This window comes from Oncorhynchus mykiss, chromosome 24 (genome assembly GCF_013265735.2).
Source record: "Oncorhynchus mykiss isolate Arlee chromosome 24, USDA_OmykA_1.1, whole genome shotgun sequence".
Classification (NCBI taxonomy): Eukaryota; Metazoa; Chordata; class Actinopteri; order Salmoniformes; family Salmonidae; genus Oncorhynchus; species Oncorhynchus mykiss.
Genome location: NC_048588.1, coordinates 10,523,008 through 10,544,287, shown reverse-complemented (window position 1 = coordinate 10,544,287; position 21,280 = coordinate 10,523,008). Strand labels below are relative to the sequence as shown.

The window sequence follows — 21,280 nt, the reverse complement described above, 5'->3', positions numbered from 1 at the left end:
CGAGTTTAATCCCTTTGAAAGAAAAAAAGGAAAAAGAAACCCGGGCTTTTTATACCTAAAAAGCACAGGACAAATAAATAGTTTGATAGAAATATGATTGTAGAATTACTCGACCTTTCGTCAGTGAGAAGACTGTGTTCGTGGTTGGTTGTTGTTGGGGAGTTTGGATGGACAGTCATGCTTTCCACAGCCATTTCCTCTAGCTACATTTAGGTGCAAAAAAAATTACAACTCTACTGGCTTATGCGTCACTTAACTTGGATCTACAGTACTTGTTAATGGTTTAAGGAAGAGTTTCAGTTCATAGTAGTCAATTCCCCACTAACAGTTGTTAGAGAAATAGGTTGAAATTGTGTCCTGAGATTCTCCGTCCTACAGTTGCGCTGTAAAATGAAACTCATCCACTTAAAATGGCTGACTGTCTCCTCCAAAGAGAAGGGGCGGGATATTCCGAATATGACGACATAAACATTACGTTCTCATACGTTTGTCACGGAAATACCCGAACATTTTTCGTTCAGCAGTTGTGAAAGATCACTCTTTGGCATGTGTATATGCATATCTGCAGCCTAGGGGACTGGATTTTAGGGCACGTTGAGGTATGCTGCTGCCTGTCTAGTAATTTGAACAAGTTCACTTTACTTTTCTCTTAGTTGGCCCTCAGTTCCCTCTCCATGGAATGACTATATTGGTGGTAGCTGTGAACGGTGACGTGTGTCTCCCAGCCTGTCCTAATTATAATTTACTATTAAAGCCACAGTCAAATTTCAACTAACCAATTATATTTCATTAATTGGTTGGTTCAACTGCTTTGTCATATCAAATCCAATTGTATTTGTCACATACACCGAATACAACAGGTGTTTCACCTGACAGTGAAATGCTTACTTACAAGCCCTTTAACCAACCATGCAGATTACAAGAAAATAATATATAACTAATAATTAAGGAATATCACAAAATACAAACCAAGGCTCCATTTTCATGTTTTTGTTGTCATAGGGAACTTTGATTTAAAGCTTCATATCATGTTTTAAAAGTAATTTCCTCTCACAGAATGTCTGAGCACTGCATTTAAAAATGTCATGAATTCATTTATTCCACTGTTACATTTGTTGGTAGGCCTGTGCTATGATGGTATGCATACAGTGGCAAGAAAAAATGTGAACCCTTTGGAATTACCTGGATTTCTACATAAATTGGTAATCAAAGTGGATCTGATCTTCATCTAAGTCACAACAATAGACAAACAGTGTGCTTAAACTAATAACACGCAAATTGTATTTGTCTTGTCTATATTGAATACATAATTTAAACATTCACAGTGTAGGTTGGAAAAAGTATGTGACCTCCTAGGCTAGTGACTTCTCCAAACGCTAATTAGAGTCAGGTGTCAGCTAACCTGGAGTTCAATCAACGAGACAGAGATTGGAGATGTTGGTTAGAGCTGCCTTAACCTATAAAAAACACTCACAAAATTTAAGAACTAAAGAGATTGCAAAATACCTAAGATAAAAAATGGTTGACTTGCATAAAGCTGAAAATGGTTACAAAAGTATCTCTAAAAGCATTGATGTTCCTCAGTCCACTGTAAGACAAATTGTTTATAAATGTAGAAAGTTCAGCACTGTTGCTAATCTCTAGGAGTGGCCATCCTGCAAAGATGACTGCAAGAGCACAGCGCAGAATGCTCAATGAGGTTAAGAAGAATCCTAGAGCGTCAGCTAAAGACTTACAGAAATCTATGGAATATGCTAACATCTCTGACGAGTCTACGATATGTGAAACACTGAACAAGAATGGTGTTCATGGGAGGACACCACGGAAGAAGTCACTGCTTGCAAAAGTGCACCTGGATGTTCCACAGTGCTAATGGCCAAATATTATCTGGATAGATGAAACTAAAGTTGAGTTGTTTGGAAGGAACACACAACACTGTGTGGAGGAAAAAAAGGCACAGCACTCCAACATCAAAACCCTATCTTAACTGTAAAGTATGGTGGAGGGAGCATCATGGTTTGGGGCTGCCTCAGGGCCTGGATAGCTTGCCATCATCGACAGAAAAATGAATTTCCAAGTTTATCAAGACATTTTGCAGGAGAATGTTAGGCTCTGTCCACCAATTGAAGCTCAACAGACGTTTAGTGATGCAACAGGACAGTGACTCAAAACACTGAAGTAAATCAACAACAGAATGGTTTCAACAGAAGAAAATGTGCCTTCTGGAGTGGCTCATTCAGAGTCCTGACCTCAATCCGATTGAGATGCTGTGGCCTGCCCTCCAGACAGCAGTTCACACCAGACATCCCAATAATATTGCTGAACTGAAACAGTTTTGTAAAGAGGGATGGTCCAAAATTCCTCCTGACCGTTGTGCAGGTCTGAGCTGCAACTACAGAAAACGCTTGGTTGAGGTTATGGCTGCCAAAGGAGGGTCAACCAGATATTTTAACTGTGTTATTGACTTGTTAATTGTTTACTCCATGTGTAACTCTGTGTTGTCTGTTCACACTGCTATGCTTTATCTTGGCCAGGTCGCAGTTGTAAATGAGAACTTGTTCTCAACTAGCCTACCTGGTTAAATAAAGGTGAAATAAAATCCAAGGGTTCACATACTTTTTCAACCCTGCACTGTGAATATTTACACGGTGTGTTCAGTAGACATAACGGATAAATGTTTGTGTGTTATTAGTTTAAGCTGACTGTTTGTCTATTGTGACCTAGATGAAGATCAGATCAAATTTTATGACAAATTTATGCAGAAATCCAGGTATTTCCAAAGGGTTCACATACTTTTTCTTGCCACTGTATGTCTTACAGTGAGAAAAAAACCATAAGGAGATGGCCTATTCTTTTGATAATGTACAAACCTCTACGGATCTGAGTTTCAATGGGTCCACTCTCTTCACATATAGATGGAACAATTCCAAACAGTCCCTTTACAAGTCAAAATGTAGAATAAACTTAATTTGAACTTTACCTGTTGTCCACTGATTTCGTTCTGCTGGTAGAATGAGACAAAATATCCACAGGAAAGTATTATTAAATCGACTTCAAAACGTGGGTCTCTGTGTATGGCTATCACGATTTGTTTGCTCACCTAAGGGATGTGCACAAGATGGAAGTACATCCACGCAATGTATGCATACTAACCAAAGTCTTTCAGGTGTTTACAAGGTTTTGTGCATGTGCCAGGTGATAGAAAAGTCTCAACGGCAGTGCCGTTACTCTAAAAGGTCAGGTGAATAATACTGTCGTGTGGTTATTTTTTTCTCAGATTTTGACCCGAATAAGGACCAACCACACAGACAACCGGTAGAGTAAATCCAAATGCAATTGTATTCTACATTCTGACTTGTAAGGAAACTTTCAAGTTTTTGCAGTGCTTTAATTCAGACTGTGTTTGCAGAAAGCTTGCCCGACGACTCAAACGGAATTCTTAAACTACTCTATGTTCGCTACAGAAGAAACTAACTTCCGTGGGGCTAAGAACGTGGACAGGGAAAAATGAAGAAAGTGGAACATATTAAGAGTAAATATTGAGTGCTACAGAATAAAATGTAACATGACTAGTGAGGGTGAATTAACTGTGGTGGCAGGTGCGGTGAAGAACGCAGAGTTTGAGCCTCATTCAGATGGCGATAAAGATGTTTCTGCAGTCCAGAGGAACGCGCGCTCCGCACCACCTGGCGTTAAGTGTTGAGGAGGCTCAACTGAAGTTTAAGATTCCTGGTGTCTGTGACGCCCACTGTTTGGTGCAACGGAGACCCCCGGTGGAGAGGCTGGTGAAACAGAGATGACACTGTCTGTACTACTGAGTTTTGATGCAGAGTTTTTACCAGATAAAGGCAAGTCAGTTATACCATGAGAGCTTTTGACCCGAACCCATTACTGGTTTAGGTTTCAAGCTTATGGTCATGTGACAGTAGTGTGTAGGATGGATATTCCTAGATGTGAGAAGTGTGCAGGAGGGCATAAGACAAAAGATTGTGTAGTATCGGTGGAAAAGGTTGTGTGTGTGTGGAAACAGTAGGGGTACCCATGGTGCTGGAGATCAGAGGTGTCTGGTGAGAGAAAGGCAGGTTGAGGTTGCCAGGATCAGAGTAATGCTGAGGCACTAAAGAGAGTAGTAGAGGAAGATGATTCCACCCTTACGGAAAAAGATTGCTGTCAAAGTGCAGTATAATGGCAGTATCAAATCAAATTGTATTAGTCACAGATGCTTGGTTAGCAGATGTTATTGTCAGTGTAGTGAAATGCTTGTGCTTCCAGTTCAGACAGTGCAGCAATATCTAACAAGTAATATAAGAATTCCACAACAACTACCTAATACACACAAATCTAATTAAAGGGATGGAATAAGAATGTGTACATATAAATATATGGATGAGCAATGACCAACCAGCATAGGCAAGATGCAATAGATGGTATAAAATACAGTGTATACATAATGCAGTAATGCAAGTAATGAAAGGTATGTGAACATCATTATTAAAGTGGCATTAATAAAGTGACTAGTGATCCATTTGTTAGAGTGGCCAATGATTTCACGTCTGTATGTAGGCAGCAGCCTCTCTGTGTTAATGATGGCTGTTTAGCAGTCTGAAGGCCTTGTGATCGAAGCTGTTTTTCAATTTCTCTGTCCCAGATCAGCAGTACTGACCTCGCCTTCTGGATGGTAGTGGGTGAACAGGCAGTGGCTCGGGTGGTTGTTATCCTTGATGATCTTTTTGGCCTTCCTGTGACATCGGGTGCTGTAGGTGTCCTGGAGGGCAGGCGGTTTGCCCCTGGTGATGTGTTGTGCAGACCGCACCACCCTCTGGAGAGCCCTGCGGTTGTGCATTTGCGGTACCAGGCAGTGATACAGCCCGACAGGATGATCTCAATTGTGCATCTATAACTGCAGTATGCTGCAAATACTGCGTCCAAAAGAACACATTTTTTTTTAACTGCAGGGATTTTGTAGTATAACAGCAGTTCAACTGCAGGACACTGCAGTTATTCTGCAATTACTGTGTCCAAAATACTACAGTCGACTGCAGTTACTGCACTTTTACTGCAGTTTCAAAACAGCAATCTTTTTTGTAAGGGTGACGGATCCTAAGAGGATCCCTGTGAGTAGGTCGAGGTCAATAGAGAGTGATAGGAATAACGTCCTTTGGTAAGGTTGTTTTTTTGGCGTACATGGCCATGGTGGTCAACTGTACCGCAGAAATGGAATGTAAATCACAGAGGATAGATGTTGTGGTGGCAGCAGCAGAGAAGTACTTGGGTGTACAAGATTTTACTGCAGAAGAGTTACAAGGTGTTTTGAACGACAGTGTCCCATACTCCCAGGCTGCTGGCCAGGTGCAGGATTAGATAGGACCAAAGTAGTGGAATAGTGATGATAGTTGGTAGGATAATTTTTTTCATAAAGTGTAATGAATAGATACTACAGCATAGTAGGCTGATACACAGCCAATACAGTAGATGGCGGCATGCACCTAGAACATTTGTTTGCGGACCGCCATAATACCAAAAAAGAAGATAACGTCATCTTCCAGCGTCCGTTCATATCAGCGATAGCGGTACCCTACCTGAATTTGAAAAGGGGCATATTAATCCCATTACTGTTAAACTAGACAAATAAACCAGTTTGAGATGATAGACATGATTGAGAAGGAGGATTCTATCATTAGCGAGGAAGAAGCTGCTCAGTATGACCGGCAGATCCGACTATGGGGCCTGGATGCACAAAAAAGGTCGTTTTTGCTAACTTTTTTTGCTAGCTAGCTTGAATCCGATCTGTTCGTTCTGGGTTAAAATGGGGTCCCACAGCAAGAATGGATTGTAAAACACTCAAAATGTTGATGTTTACATAATTTATCAATCTGCACGAGGCATGCATATTTTGTCTTTATGGCTTTCTACTCGTTATTGTATGATGGCGCTACATAGCTAATTAAGGTTTTTGCCATCTGCTTCTGTTCCAGACTGCGGGGGTCTCGTGTGCTCCTGGTGGGGCTCAGGGGCCTGGGGGCTGAGGTGGCCAAAAATCTCATCCTGGCTGGAGTGAAGGGGCTGACCATGCTGGACCACGAACTGGTATAGGCCACAAACACAAAGGGAGGGGTTGTAACAGAGTTAGGTCAGAACAGATGTAACCTAAAGTAGCAGGTGTAAAATAAACACCTGAAACTAGATCCACTATATACTGGTCTTGAAGAGAAGGAAAAAAACTGTTGGTGGAGGTATTCATTTTCACTCTCCAACCAATCCAGTAAATGTGGAGGAGGAGTTCAGTTCAGTTGGAGTTTTGCCTTGTTAACGTCTAATAGCGGAAGTAGCGTCACAGGCTCTTACAGTTCTTGGGGACTCGGCAGAGGCTAGGTGAGAGGGAACCTTCCCAAGTAGGCTAACGGTTGGATAAACACTGAGAAAATTGCAGGACAGTAGAAATGAATGCTACAAATTGCTAACTATGTCTGTTCCCTTGCTTCCCAGGTGACGGAGGAGTCAAGCCGAGCCCAGTTCCTGATTCCAGTGAACAATCAGGGCCAGAATCGAGCCCAGGCCTCCCTGGAGCGTGCCCAGTACCTCAACCCCATGGTAGAGGTGAAGGCAGACACAGACAGGGTGGAGACCAAACCAGACGAATTCTTCCTACAATTTGAGGCAGTGAGTACGGTAGTGCAGGACCGGTCTATTATCAAGATTACTTTTGTGCATCATTTTTTTTTTTTTACCTTAAATGGCCTCTAGGTGTTGCATTTACACCATACTTCTTACCACATTTTTTGTCACATACACATACACATATTTAGCAGATGCTTGTGTTCCTAGCTCCAACAGTGCAGTAGTATCTTAACAATTCACAACAATACACAAATCTAAAAGTAAAATAATGGAATTAAAAATATATAAATATTAGGATGAGCAATTTCAGAGTGGCATTGATTAAATACAGTGGAATAGAATACAGTATATACATATGAGATGAGTAAAGCAGTATGTACACATTATTAAAGTGACTAGTGTTACATTATTAAAGTGGCCAGGGATTTTATGTATATAGGGGAGCAGTCTCTAAGGTGCAGGGTTGAGTAGCCGGGTGGTACCCTTGAGGTAGAAGATGTTTTTCAGTCTCTCGGTCCCAGCTTTGATGCACCTGTACTGACCTCGCCTTCTGGATGGTAGTGGTGGTTGATGTCCTTGATGATCTTTTTGGTACTTCTTGTGACGTCGGTTGCTGTAGGTGTCCTGGAGGGCAGGCAGTGTGCCCCCAGTGATGCGTTAGGCAGACCGTACCACACTCTGCAGCAGACCAATGCCAGTGTAGCACCTGTTTTGCGCATATGTTTTTTTTCTGCAGATAAATGAAGCCCTTTATCTGCATCCCCCAGACTCAGATGAACTCATGGACGTCATCAACTTTTATGTAACTGCATCCAATATGAAGGAAGTTCGAGGTAGTTTCATGAGCCAATGCTAACTAGCATTACCTCCTCCCTAGCATGCTAGCAGTTACCACAGACTACCAGTAATTGCGCTAATGCTATTTAGCAACTTCCTTCAAACATAAAAATGGTATCCACAAGTTCATCTGACTGGAAGTAGATAAAGGGCTTCATAATATGATGCATATAAATATAATGTATACACTGACAGAATTGACAGGTGCCAGTTGGAGAAAAGAATAGCATAAACATTAAAGACCCTCGAGTTTGGAGATAAATGCATTTATCTAACTTATGTCTGTACGGCTAACAAGTAGAAACTTAGCTTTCCTGTGGCGTTTGGTTCCAGACACACTGCAAAGGAAGCTGTCTGAAGTGCTCTGCTCTGAATCATGTAGTGGGGCGGGGGTTTGAAGAGACTCCTCATCAGATGCTCAGGGATTTTCAAAGCGCAAACGAGCCGCTTCCCTAGTCTGACTGTGGTGGAGAAACGGCGGAAGCGTCCCGGGGGGAGTGCTAATGGAAGTTCAGGAGGAGGAGGAGGCGGAGTGGGCTGTGCTGTAGACTGGTAGACTCTTTTATCTGCTAGCTACGGATCTGTCTTGTCTGTGTGGTGTAGCACTGGGAAACTGAAACTGGTTGAAATTTGCTGCAATACATGACAAGGGGCTGCTCTTTTTAGTCACTGTGTTTTGGACTGAGGGATTGATATGTCTGGATTATAACTTCGATCCTGAGAGAGTGTTTGCAGGTGTTTTTGTCTTATAGACATCATTTGAGGCAACAATTCACACCCACAACAAACAAACTCACTCTTGTTTACTTCACTCACCATACTGGTGTACTCTCCCAATTCTCACTCATGTACTCTCATTGAGTCAATCATAACCACTCATTCTCTGCATGTCTATCACTTCACTTCTCCCTTCACCTCCTACCAGACCAATTCTTTGTTGTTAGGTTCCATTGTACAGATAAGCTATATACCCCCCCCCTTTCCTCGCTTCCTTCTTTTCACTCCCTCCCTCTCTCCCTCATGTCTCAAACAATCCAGCTCAGTGTCCCTCTTCACAAAGCCCTTGCCGGAGGCCATCGGGAGGAGGCGCCCGAGCTGCACGCCTCCTTCAAAGGGAAGAGACAGTACGGCTGGCCAGGCTGTTAAAAAGCCCTGTCCCCTCCGGTCTGCCAGTGCCAGCAATCTCAGTTCCCACTGCCAATCCACTCTAATGAACTACACCAGCAGCAGTAGCCCAACATGTCCAGCCAGGGTCTCTCAGTGTTTGTTGCCAGTGCCACAACAGAGGGCTTGCCTTTTTGTAGCTGGCAACTAAAGCCAATAGGACTTCCATAGTAGTCTGTAAGGGTTCCCCTTCCCCCATAAGACCTCCTTCCTATCGAGTTAAGGTGTGGTTTAAGGAAGATTTCCGGTCCATTTTTCAATCATCAAGCATGCACCCAGCATTGATGATTAGTCTATCAATCTTCAAATCACATTTTATTGGTCACATACACATGGTTAGCAGATGTTATTGGTCACATACACATGTTTAGCAGATGTTATTGGTCACATACACATGGTTAGCAGATGTTATTGGTCACATACACATGGTTAGCAGATGTTATTGCGAGTGTAGTGAAATGCTTATTCTTCTAGATCTGACAGTGTAGCAGTAGCTAACAGGTAATATCAACAATTCCACCACAAAACCTAATATCTAACCAATTCCACAACAAAACCTAATATCTAACAAATTCCACAACAACACATAATGCACACAATCTAGTAAAGGAATGGGATAAAAATATAGGAGTATAAAATATATAGGTGAGCAGTGACAGAGCGGCTAAGATGCAATAGATAGTAAAGAATAGATAGTGAAGGAAACAGTATACAGCATATACATATGAGATATGTAAACATTTTTAAAGTGGCATTGTTAAAGTGCTAGTGGTGGCTGTTTAACTATCTGTTGACCTTGAGATTGAAAAACAGTTTCTATCTGTCTGTCCCAGCATTGATGCACCTGTACTGACTTTGCCTTCTGGATGGAAGCGGGGTGAACAGGTAGTGGCTCGGGTGGTTGTTGTCCTTGATGATCTTTTTGGCCTTCCTGTGATATCAGGTGTTGTCGGTGTCCTGGAGGGCAGCTAGTTTGCCCCCGGTGATGCATTGTGCAGACCGGAGAGACCTGCGGTTGTGGGCGGTGCAGTTGCCGTACCAGGCGGTGATACAGCCCGACAGGATGCTCTCAATTGTGCACCTGTAGAAGTTAGAGGGTTTTCGTTGACAAGCCACATCTTTTTCAGCCTCCTAAGGTTGAAGAGGCGCTGCTGTGCCGCCTTCACCACACTGTCTGTGTGCGTGGAGTATTTCAGTTTGTCGGTGATATGTACACAGAGGAACTTAAAACTTTCCAACTTCTCCACTGCTGTCCCGACAATGTGGATAGGGGGGGGGGTACTCCCTTTGCTGTTTCCTGAAGTCCACGATCATCTCTTTTTGTTTTGCTGTCATTGAGTGAGAGGTTATTTTCCTGACATCACAGTCCGAGGGTCCTCACCTCCTCCCTATAGGCTGTCGTTGTTGTTGGTAATCAAGCCTACCACTGTAGTGTCGTCTGCAAACTTGATGATTGAGTTGGAGGCGTGCATGGCCTAGCAGTCATGGGTGAACATGGAGTACAGGAGAGGGCTGAGAACTCACCCTTGTGGGGCCCCAGTGTTGAGGATCAGCGGAGTGAAGGTGTTGTTGCCAACCTTCACCACCTGGGGCGGCCCGTCAGGAAGTCCGGGGCCTAGTTGCACAGGGCGGGGTCGAGACCCAGGGTCTCAAGCTTAATGATGAGTTTGGAGGGTACTATGGTGTTGAATGATGAGCTGTAGTCAATGAACAGCATTCTTACATAGGTATTCCTCTTGTCCAGGTGGAATAGGGCAGTGTGATGGCGATTGCATCGTCTGTGGACCTATTGGGGCGGTAAGCAAATTGGACTGGGTCTAGGGTGACGGGTAGGGTGGAGGTGACGTGATCCTTGACTAGTCTCTCAAAGCACTTCATGACGACAGAAGTGAGTGCTACGGTGCGATAGTAATTTATTTCCGTTACTTTAGCTTTCCTGGGAACAGGAACAATGGTGGCCATCTTGAAGTATGTGGGGACAGCAGACTGGGATAGGGATTGATTGAATATGTCCATAAACACACCAGCCAGATGGTCTGCACATGTTCTGAGGATGCGCCTAGGCATGCCGTCTGGGCTGGCAGCCTTGCGAGGGTGAACACGTTTAAATGTTTTACTCATGTCGTCCAAGGAGGAGGAGAGCCCACAGTCTTTGATAGCGGGCCGTGTCGGTGGCACTGTATTGTCCTCAAAGCGCAAAGAAGTTGTTTAATTTGTCTGGGAGCAAGACATCGATATCCGCGACGGGGCTGATTTTCTTTTTGTAATCCGTGATTGTCTGTAGACCCTCGTGTTTGAGCCGTTGAATTGCGACTCCACTTTGTTTCTGTACTGACGCTTTGCTTGTTTGATTGCCTTTACGGAGGGAATAACTACACTGTTTGTATTCGGCTATAGTTCCAGTCACCTTGCCATGATTTAAATACGGTGGTATGTGCTTTCAGTTTTGCACGAATGCTTCCATCAATCCACGGTTTCTGGTTAGGGAAGGTTTTAATAGTTACAACATCTCCTATACACTTCCTTTAAACTCGCTCACCGAGTTAGCATATACGTCAATGTTATTGTCTGAGGCTACCCTGAACATATCCCAGTCCACGTGATCGAAGCAATCTTGAAGCGTGGAATCCGATTGGTCAGACCAGCATCGGATAGACCTAAACACAGGTGCTTCCTGTTTTAGTTTCTGCCTATAGGAGGGGAGCAACAAGATGGAGTCATGGTCAGATTTACCAAAAGGAGGGCGAAGGAGGGCCTTGTATGCATCGCAGAAGTTAGAGTAGCAGTGGTTGAGTGTGTTACTCGCTTGTGTACTACAATCGATATGCTGATAGAATTTAGATAGCCTTGTTCTCAGATTAGCTTTGTTAATCCCCAGCTACAATAAATGCAGGCTCAGGATATATGGTTTCCAGTTTGCATCAAGTCCAGTGCAGTTCCTTGATGACCGTCTTGGTATCCTCATGCGGGGGATATACACTGCTGTGACGTTAACCAAGGAGAGTTCTCTTGGGAGATAATACGGTCGGCATTTGATTGTGAGGAATTCTAGGTCAGGTGAACAAAAGGACTTGAGTTCTTGTATGTTGTTACAATTACACCATGAGTTGTTAATCATGAAACACACACCCCCGCCCTTCATCTTACTAGAGAGATGTTTGTGCCTGTCGGCGCGATGCACTGAAAATCCCGTTGGCTGTACGGACTCCGACAGCATGTCCCCAGCTAGCCATGTCTCTGTGAAACAGAGTATGTTACAATCCTGGATATCTCTTTGGAAAGCAACTCTTGCCCTAATTTCATCGACTTTGTTAACTAGGGACTGGACATTAGTGAGTAATATACTCTGAAGCGGTGGGTGGTGTGCGCGCATCCGAAGCCTCACTAGAAGACCGCTCCGGCACCCTCTCCTCCGATGGTGTTGTTTTGGGTCGGCCTCTAGAATCAGTTCAAATGCCCTGGGAGGTGCAGACAAAGGATCCGCTTTGGGAAAGTCGTATTCCTGGTCATTGTGCTGGTAAGTTGACGTCTCTCTGATATCTAATAGTTCCTACCGGCTGTATGTAATAACACTTAAGGTTTTCTGGGCTTACAATGTAATAAATAATACATTAAAAAAAAAATACTGCATAGTTTCCGAAGTACTTGAAGCGAAGTTGCCATCTCTATCAGCGCCATCTTGCGTTAGATGAGGGCATTAGCTGAGGGCACAGCAATTTAAAACAACTTCAAACATACAGTCACACATCATTTAAGCTGCCCTTGAAAAAACACTGCCGCGTGTAGTCAACTCAATCCTGGCACTTCCCAACATTGTGGTACTTTGTGTTCTGGGAGGGAACAGCATGTACCACTCACCCATGTCAGCGATGCCACAGACAGATGCCCGTCAGCTGCCAGACAGCCCCTTATCTCTAGCCAAGTGTGGAGTGTGCTGGGTTTGGTCTGAAGGATAAGATGGACCCAGCCCAAGGGTCAGTTGTTTATTAATGCCCATTTCCCCCCACCCTGTTCAGATAAAACAAACTGGCCAAAACAAACTAGTTGATTCTTTGACTGAATAACAGATTTAGTTTACTTGAACATGTTTTGTGTTAGAAGGACAGGGTGTCTGTTGTAGAAGCTGGTGGGTGTGTTGTTCAAGGGGGTTAACTAAAGGAGTAGGTTGTTTAAGAATGGCTATGGTGGAATCTATCCAAAAGGTGTGTATGTGTGCGTGTAAATGCAGAGTTAGGCCTACTTGCTCATCATCAAGTAATTTGTCATCACATTCCCTGCAAGGTCTCTCAATGAACATGTACACTGTATAATTGGAATTGGAAAGCAGCCACGGTCATCCCCCTCTTCAAAGGGGAGACACTCTAGACCAAACTGCTACAAACCTATATCTATCCTACCCTGCCTTTCTAAGGTCTTCGAAAGCCAAGTTAACAAACAGATCACCGACCATTTCCCATCGTACCTTCTCTGCTATGCAATCTGGTTTCAGAGCTGGTCATGGGTGCACCTCAGCCACACTCAAGGTCCTAAATGATATCATAACTGCCATCGATAAAAGACAATACTGTGCAGCCGTATTCATCGACCTCAGATTTCAGTGTGTCAAATCGGGAGGGCCTGTTGTCCGGACCTCTGGCAGTCTCTATGGGGGTGCTACAGGGTTCGATTCTCGGGCCAACTCTTCTCTGTATACATCAATGATGTCGCTCTTGTGTCTGGTGATTCTCTGATCCACCTCTACGCAGATGACACCATTCTTTATACTTCTGGCCCTTCTTTGGACACTGTGCTAACAAACCTCCAGACGAGCTTCAATGCCATACAACTTTCCTTCCGTGGCCTCCAACTGCTCTTAAATGCAAGTAAAACTAAATGCATGCTCTTCAACCGATCGCTGCCCGCACCTGCCCGCCCGCCCGTCCAGCATCACTACTCTGGATGGTTCTGACCTAGAATATGTGGACAACTACAAATACCTAGGTGTCTGGTTAGACTGTAAACTCTCCATCCAGACTCATATTTTAGCATCTCCAATCCAAAATTAAATCTATAATCGGCTTCCTATTTCGCAACAAAGCATCCTGCACTCATGCTGCCAAACAGACTATCCTACCGATCCTTGACTTTGGTGATGTCATTTACAAAATAGCCTCCCAACACTCTACTCAACAAATTGGATGCAGTCTATCACAGTGCCATCCGTTTTGTCACCAAAGCCCTATATACTACCCACCACTGCGACCTGTACACTCTCGTTGGTTGGCCCTCGCTTCATACTCGTCGCCAAACCCACTGGCTCCAGGTCATTTACAAGTCTTGCTAGGTAAAGCTCCCCCCCCTTATTTCAGTTCTCTGGTCACCATAGCAGCACCCAGCACGTGCTCCAGCAGGTTTATTTCACTGATCACCCCCAAAGCCAATTTCTCTTTTGGCTGTTTTTCCTTCCAGTTCTCTGCTGCTAATGACTGGAACGAACTGCAAAAATCGCTGAAGCTGGAGACTCTTATCTCCTTCACTAACTTAATGCACCAGCTGTCAGAGCAGCTCACAGATCATTGCACCTGTACATAGCCCATCTGTAAATAGCCCATCCAACTACCTCATCCCCATACTGTATTTATTTATTTATTTTGCTCCTTTGCACCCCAGTATCTCTACTTGCACATTCATCTTCTGCACATCTGTCACTCCAGTGTTTAATTGCTATATCGTAATTACTTCGCCTCTATGGCCTATTTTATTGCCTTACCTCTCTTGTCTTACCTCATTTGCACACACTGTATATATACTTTTTTCACAACTGTATTATTGACTGTATGTTTGTTTTACTCCATGTGTAACTGTGTTGTTGTATGTGTCGAACTGCTTTGCTTTATCTTGGCCAGGTCGCAGTTGTAAATGAGAACTTGTTCTCAACTAGCCTACCTGGTTAAATAAATGTGAAATAAATTAAAACAAATTTGTGGACACCCCTTCAAATTAGTGGATGCAGCTATTTCAGCCACACTTGTTGCTGACTGGTATATCAAATTGAGCACACAACTATGCAATCTCTATAGACCAACTTTAGCAGTAGAATGGCCTTACTGAAGAGCTCAGTGACTTTCAACGTTGGACCATCATAGGATGCCACCTTTCCAACAAGTCAGTTCGTCAAATTTCTGCCCTGCTAGAATTGCCCCGGTCAACTGTAAGTGCTGTTATTGTGAAGTGGAAAGGTCTAGGAGCAACAATGGCTCAGCCGTAAAGTGGCACACAAGCTCACAGAATGTGACCGCTGAAGCGCATAGCGCGTAAAAATCGTCTTTCCTCAGCTGCAACACTCTACCAAGTTCCAAACTGCCTCTGGAAGCAATGTTAGCACAATAACTGTTATTGAGAGCTTCATGAAGTGGGTTTCCATGGCCGAGCAGACACATACAAGCCTAAGATCACCATGTGCAATGCCAAGCGTCAGCTGGAGTGGTGTAAAACTCGCCGCCATTGGACTTTGGAGCAGTGGAAATGCGTTCTCTGGAGTGATGAATCGCTGACTAATCCGGGTTTGGCAGATGCCAGGAGAACGCTACCTGCCCCAATGCATAGTACCTACTGTAAAGTTTGGTGGAGAAGGAATAATGATCTAGGGCTTTTTTTCATGGTTCTGGCTATGCCCCTTAGTTCCAGTGAAGGGTATTCTTAACCGTACAGCAGACAATGACATTCTAGTCGATCCTGTGTTTCCAATTTTTTGGGCAACAGTTTGGGGAAGGCCCTTTCCTGTTTCAGCATGACAATGCCCCCTTGCACAAAGCGAGGTCCATACAGAAATGGTTTGTTGAGATTGGTGTGGAAGAACTTGATTGGCCTGCACAGACCCCTGACCCCATCAAACACCTTTTGGGATGAATTGAAATCTGAATGTGAGCCAGGCCTAATCGCCCAATATCAGTGCCTGACCTGAATAATGCTCTTGTGGCTGGAGTCCCCACAGCAATATTCCAGCATCTAGTAGAAAGCCTTCCAAGAAGAGTGGAGGCTGTTATAACAGCAAAGGGGGGACCAACTCCATATTAATGATTTTGGAATGAGATGTTTGACGAGCAGGTGTCCACATACTTTTGGTCATGTAGTGTAGATAGCACCATGGGAGTTGGAGTTTTAGCTGCTCTCTCTGACTTTGTCCTGCCCTCCCTTGTTCCTCTCAGGTGTGTCTGACCGGCTGCTCCAGAGATCTGATGGTACGCGTGGACCAACTCTGTTTCGAGCACAACATCAAGGTCTTCTGTGGCGACGTCTTCGGTTACCACGGATACATGTTCTCCGACCTTGGCCAGGAGCACAACTATGTTGAGTGAGTGTTGTGTGTGTGTGATTTTCGTGTGTCTAATTTACTTGTCTTGATTATTCACCAGTTATACTTATGCTCATCTGTCCCTTGTTTTGATGCCCCCGTCTAGGGAGAAGCCCAAAGTAGTCAAGCCCAAAACAGAGGAGTCCAATGATGGACCCGAGGCCAAAAAAACAAAGATTGACTCAAATGAGACCACCATGATCAAAAAGGTGAGCATTGTATAATAATATCTCAATTAGCGTTATCCTCCTCCACATCTAATGACGTCATGTTCCTTGGCGCTCTCTCTGTCCCAACTGAACAGACGGCCTGCTTCTGCTCCTTGAAACTGGCTCTGGAAGTGGATTGGACCAATGAGAAGGCCAAGAGCAGCCTGAAGCACACCCCCGTGGACTACTTCCTGCTACACGGTACCTGCTCCTTCCACAAAGCCATTGGATATAAATATCTATCTGATAAAAGGGAGTTAGATCACTAACTGGCTGCCATCGCGTCTTTTTTCTTCTGCCATACATAACCGTGAAGCTATAGATTGATGCCCTCTACACGTGAGTGCCTGCAGCTCCAATGATATCGCCCACCACCATACCCCCCCCCCCCCCCCCTTCCTGTTTTGGTTGTTGTAGCATTGCACCCTGTTCCTTCTAGTCTGATTTGGTCCCTTAATAGCCTTCACCTGGTTTCATAGACCTTCTTAACATGGCTCTGTTTCCATCACAGGCTCTCCATGGCCAGTCGTGTGTGACTTTAGAACAGAGAAACAAACAGCTAGCCACCACCCACAACACTTCATCCGCAAGGCTGCGTACTCTAGCCCCTGTTGTTAGCTAATATTAAAATAACAGCCGGAAAGGAAAGAAGCTGTTCATTTGTTTGTTTTTGTCGTTTTCAGGAGGTGTCTTATAGCATTTGGGTTTCTATAATTATGTCTAGACGTAGTGGTATCTCTCGACCGAGCTGCTCTTGAGGAAGTGGTGCTTCCTCTGTTACAGCTCCTCTGTGTGTCAGGGGTTGGGGGTTAGCTTACTGTATGCAACCATAACACCTCTGGAGGAATGGAAGGCAGCACAGGCGTGGGGGCACAGGACTGTTTTCCCTCAACTTTGATTTAGTCAATGTAATTTGAATGTGTTGTTTTTGGTTCATCCGTTTGAATCTAATCAAGAATGTTCCAGACTACTCTCTTAAGACAATGTTTACTTTGCACAGATATCTTTGTACACTTACAGGTTGAGATAATTCAATGGGTGAGAGAATAGTTAGTTGAGGGTGATGATGGTGATTTATGCATTTCTTTTATTTATTTATTTTGCGAGCGTGCGTGCGAGGTGTCAATTCTACTGGAAATAGCCGTGGGCGGACTGGGCTCCATGATGTGTTTGATGGACAGCTAAAGAGAGGAAGTTATGACACCTGTTTTAACACTGAGGGGGCGAGTAGAGCTGCCAGGCTTAAAGGGGGGGTTTAGAACCTAAAACGTCTCCGTTGCAACGGTGCGTCCATCTCTCCCCTTTTTAATTATTTCCCTTTTAGTAATATTCCGACTCTAAACCACATCCTGCTCATATTGACACATCTGCCCACGGTCTCACACAGGATGGGTGTAGTACTAGTGGCGCGTGCTGACAGGATAAGGACAGGAGTCATAGATGTCTGATCACAGCCTTGTCAAACGGATCAAAAACTGCTCTTCATTCAAAGCCATTATCAGATGAAGAGGTTTGTTGGCGCAACACTTGTGGTGCGTTGATTGCCACTGTCAATCGTCTGTGGTACAACACAGATAAAGATCTGATTGCACACTGTTTCCACAAGATGATCAGTATGTAATTGGAAGCGTTTCCATTTTTTTGTACTTAAAAAAAAAGAACAAATTGCCAGCCAGTGTCATTCCAGCAAGTGATAGAATCACAACTCCACCAATATTTCCTTAGTAACATATTCTGTTTCGTATGGAAACGCAGCTCAGTATATGAAGCAATGTAACCCATAAAATCAGAGCTTCCTCTGTGTGTCTTCTATGGTTTCCAGCACTTCTCCACCACTCAATCTATTGTTTTCTCTCCGTTTGTTCCTCTCTTCTTTCCCACAGTACTGCTGAAGTTCCGTACAGACAAAGGTCGCGACCCCCACCCAGAAAGCTTTGAGGCAGATGCCATGCTCCTGAGACAGATCCGGGATGATGTCCTGGAGGCCATGGGACTGAGTAGCGACCTGCTACCTCACGACTTCGTCAGGTGCCCGGCTCAATTCCACCCAGATTTCACCACATGGTGCATCACTCGACAGCCACATATTAAGCTGGACTGTTAGTATTACAGTGCATTCGGAAAGTATTCAGACCCCTTGACTTTTTCCACATTAAGTTACGTTACAGCCTTATTCTAAAATGGAAAATCAATCTACACACAATACCCCATAATGACAAAGCAAAAACCTTAAATATAACATTTACATATGTATTCAGACCATTTACTCAGTACTTTGTTAAAGTACCTTTGGCAGTGATTTCAGCCTGGAGTCTTCTTGGGTATGATGCTACAAGCTTGGCACACCTGTATTTGGGGAGTTTCCCCTATTCTTCTCTGCAGATCCTCTCAAGTTCTGTCAAGGTTGGCTGGGGATCGTTGCTGCACAGTTATTTTTGGGTCTCTAGAGATGTTCGATCGGGTTCAAGTCCGGGCTCTCACTCAAGGACATTCAGTGACTTATCCCAAAGCCACTCCTGCGTGGTCTTGGCTGTGTGCTTAGGGTTGTTGTCCTCTTAGAAGGTGAACCTTCACCCCAGTCTGAGGACCTGAGCGCTCTGGAGCAGATTTTCATCAAGGATCTCTTTGTACTTTGCTCTGTTCATCTTGCCCTTGATCCTGACTAGTCTCCCAGTCCCTGCTGCTGAAAAACATCCCCACAGCATGATGCTGCCACCACCATGCTTCACCTTAGGGATGGTGCAAGGTTTCTTCCAGACGTGATACATGGCATTCAGGCCAAAGAGTTCAATCTTGGTTTCATCAGACCAGAGAATCTTGTTTCTCAAGGTCTGAGTCCTTTAGGTGCCTTTTGGAAAACTCCAAGCAGGTTGTCATGTGCCTTTTACTGAGGAGTGGCTTCCGTCTGGCCACTCTACCATAAAGGCCTGATTTGGTGGAGTGCTACAGAGAGGGTTGTCCTTCTGGAAGGTTCTCTCATCTCCACAGAAGAACTCTCGAGACAGAGCTCGAGAGTTGACTATCGGGTGACCATCAGGCTCTTGGTCACCTCCCTGACCAAGGCCCTTCTCCCCCGATTGCTCAGTTTGGCCGGGCGGGCAGCTCCAGGAAGAGTCTTGGTGGTTCCAAACTTTTTCCATTTAAGAATGATGGCGGCCACTCTGTTCTTGGGGACCTTCAATGCTGCAGAAATGTTTTGGTACCCTTCCCCAGATCTGTACCTCAACACAATCCTGTCTCAGAGCTCTATGGACAATTCCTTTGACCTCATGGCTTGGTTTTTGCTCTGACATGCACTGTCAACTGTGGGACCTTATATAGACAGGTGTGTGCCTTTCCAAATCATGTCCAATCAATTAAATGTACCACAGGTGGACTCCAATCAAGTTGTAGAAACATCTCAAGGATGATCAATGGAAACAGGATGCACCTGAGCTCAATTTCGAGTCTCATAGCAAAGGGTCTGAATACTTATGTAAGTAAGTTTTTTTTAATTTTTTTTATTTTAATTTTTTAAATAAATTGTTTTCTCTATTTCATTATGGGGTATTGTGTGTAGTTTGATGAGGGGAGAAAAACATTTATTCCATTTCAGAATAAGGCTGTAACGTAACAAAATGTGGAAGAAGTCAAGGGGTCTGAGTACTTTCCGATGGCACTGTAGGTTTGTAGGGGTTTTGCCAGTGATGGTAGTTATTAGATGTATCAAAGATCATCTGTAACTGGCTGCTCCATTCTGAGCTATTTCAGTTTTTCCAGAGGTAAGACGATTGTTAATTCATCCTACTGAACTGGAGAGTTTGTTTCTGTTGTTGACACTCACGTTGTTGTTTTGGGTTGTCATCAGCTACTGCTTCTCTGAGATGGCCCCTGTGTGTGCTGTGGTGGGAGGAGTGCTGGGACAGGAGGTTGTCAAGGTTGGTTGTCAGCTAGTTTTTTTTTGTATTATTGACTTTTCATTCGTTTCTGTGACTTTAAATCATTCTTACTTTACTGTCCATCCTGGCTCTAAACTAGTGTCAACCACCACACATCACAGACTGTCTGCACCACAGTTACTGCTGTGCAGCTTTCACTGGGGAGAAAGATGGCATGTTATATTTTGGGGAGGTAGAAAGCGAAACACTTGACAGCAGGCTGCTCCACTTGATTCTGGGTCCAATCCAAAAATATCCACTGATATGTTTCAGTCCTGTGGGGCTTTTGGGGAGATTGAGGCAGATGGTGTGGCTGTTTTGGATATGACCTGAGTATTGGAGAATAAGGGAAGTGTCACAGTCCAACCTATGTTTGAGAGTTGAGGGAACCAGGTGAGAAGAGGTAATGTCAGTCAGTACAGACGACAACCCTCTCAGCAGGATGATGTCACTGCGCCAGGCTTGTCTGTCTCCACGATATGATGTAATGATGAAACCGGATGAAACGGCCTGCAACCGGCCCGACGTCTCACTGGGTGAAGTCAAGCGATCGCACAACGGACAGTGCACCCGACGCTCACGCAATGGAGCGGACACTAGAGGACACCACGTGTATGGAAAGCTGGTGAAGCTCCCAGAGCAAAGCTATCCTTACCTATGGTTGGCTTAGTTTGAGAGATGGTCAGGTTGTGAGTGTGTGTTGTTGGCTGGTATTAGCGTCTTGTTTGTTTGTTTGTTTGTTTCTACAGGCTCTTTCCCAGAGAGACGCACCGCACAAGAACTTCTTCTTCTTTGACGGTATGAAGGGAAGCGGGGTGGTGGACTACTTTGGCCCAAAGTGATTGACCATATTCCCACCAGAGGAGGGAGAGGTGTGTGCATGGCACATTAAGGCCTACACTCACATGCACAATACGTTTGGTCATTCTTTTTTCCAGTCAGACCATTTATCAATGTGTAAGCGTTCACCTCCAGCTGAACGTTCAACGAGTGTTTCGACAGGCGAGAAGGATTTGTCGTTATACATGTTCTCCTTCTACTATACCTACGCGCGCGCGCACACACACACACAACACAGACGTTTTTTTTCAGCACGCCTTCTGGAAGTTCTCTTTTCTTGTTTGCTATTGTCAGACTGTCCGTTTTACGTTTCTAGCACAGAGGTATTTTTACATTTTGTAATAAAACTATTGTGAACAAAA

At 44.3% G+C, this 21,280-nt stretch overlaps 2 protein-coding genes across 3 annotated transcripts in view; one reads left to right on the top strand and one right to left on the bottom strand.

Annotated features, from left to right (window-relative positions):
* Positions 1-707, bottom strand: part of LOC110503716 (zinc finger CCCH domain-containing protein 4) — a 16,739-nt gene extending 16,032 nt beyond the window's left edge. The window contains exon 1 of the mRNA XM_036962159.1: positions 115-707. Coding sequence (XP_036818054.1) covers positions 115-194 — 80 coding nt within the window. The 5' untranslated portion in view covers positions 195-707. The remainder of the gene's footprint in view (positions 1-114) is intronic.
* Positions 1-21,280, top strand: part of LOC110503717 (SUMO-activating enzyme subunit 1) — a 22,639-nt gene extending 1,359 nt beyond the window's left edge. Inside the window, exons 1-9 of one of the 2 annotated variants that reach the window (XM_021582196.2) lie at positions 5,512-5,744; positions 5,976-6,087; positions 6,487-6,660; positions 15,807-15,952; positions 16,059-16,161; positions 16,257-16,362; positions 18,045-18,189; positions 20,009-20,078; positions 20,828-21,280. In XM_021582196.2, the coding sequence (XP_021437871.2) occupies positions 5,644-5,744; positions 5,976-6,087; positions 6,487-6,660; positions 15,807-15,952; positions 16,059-16,161; positions 16,257-16,362; positions 18,045-18,189; positions 20,009-20,078; positions 20,828-20,920 (1,050 nt within the window). In that variant the 5' untranslated portion in view covers positions 5,512-5,643 and the 3' untranslated portion in view covers positions 20,921-21,280. Of the gene's footprint in view, positions 1-5,511; positions 5,745-5,975; positions 6,088-6,486; positions 6,661-15,806; positions 15,953-16,058; positions 16,162-16,256; positions 16,363-18,044; positions 18,190-20,008; positions 20,079-20,827 lie in introns of those variants that run through there. The other variant, XM_021582197.2, reaches the window with a different exon arrangement.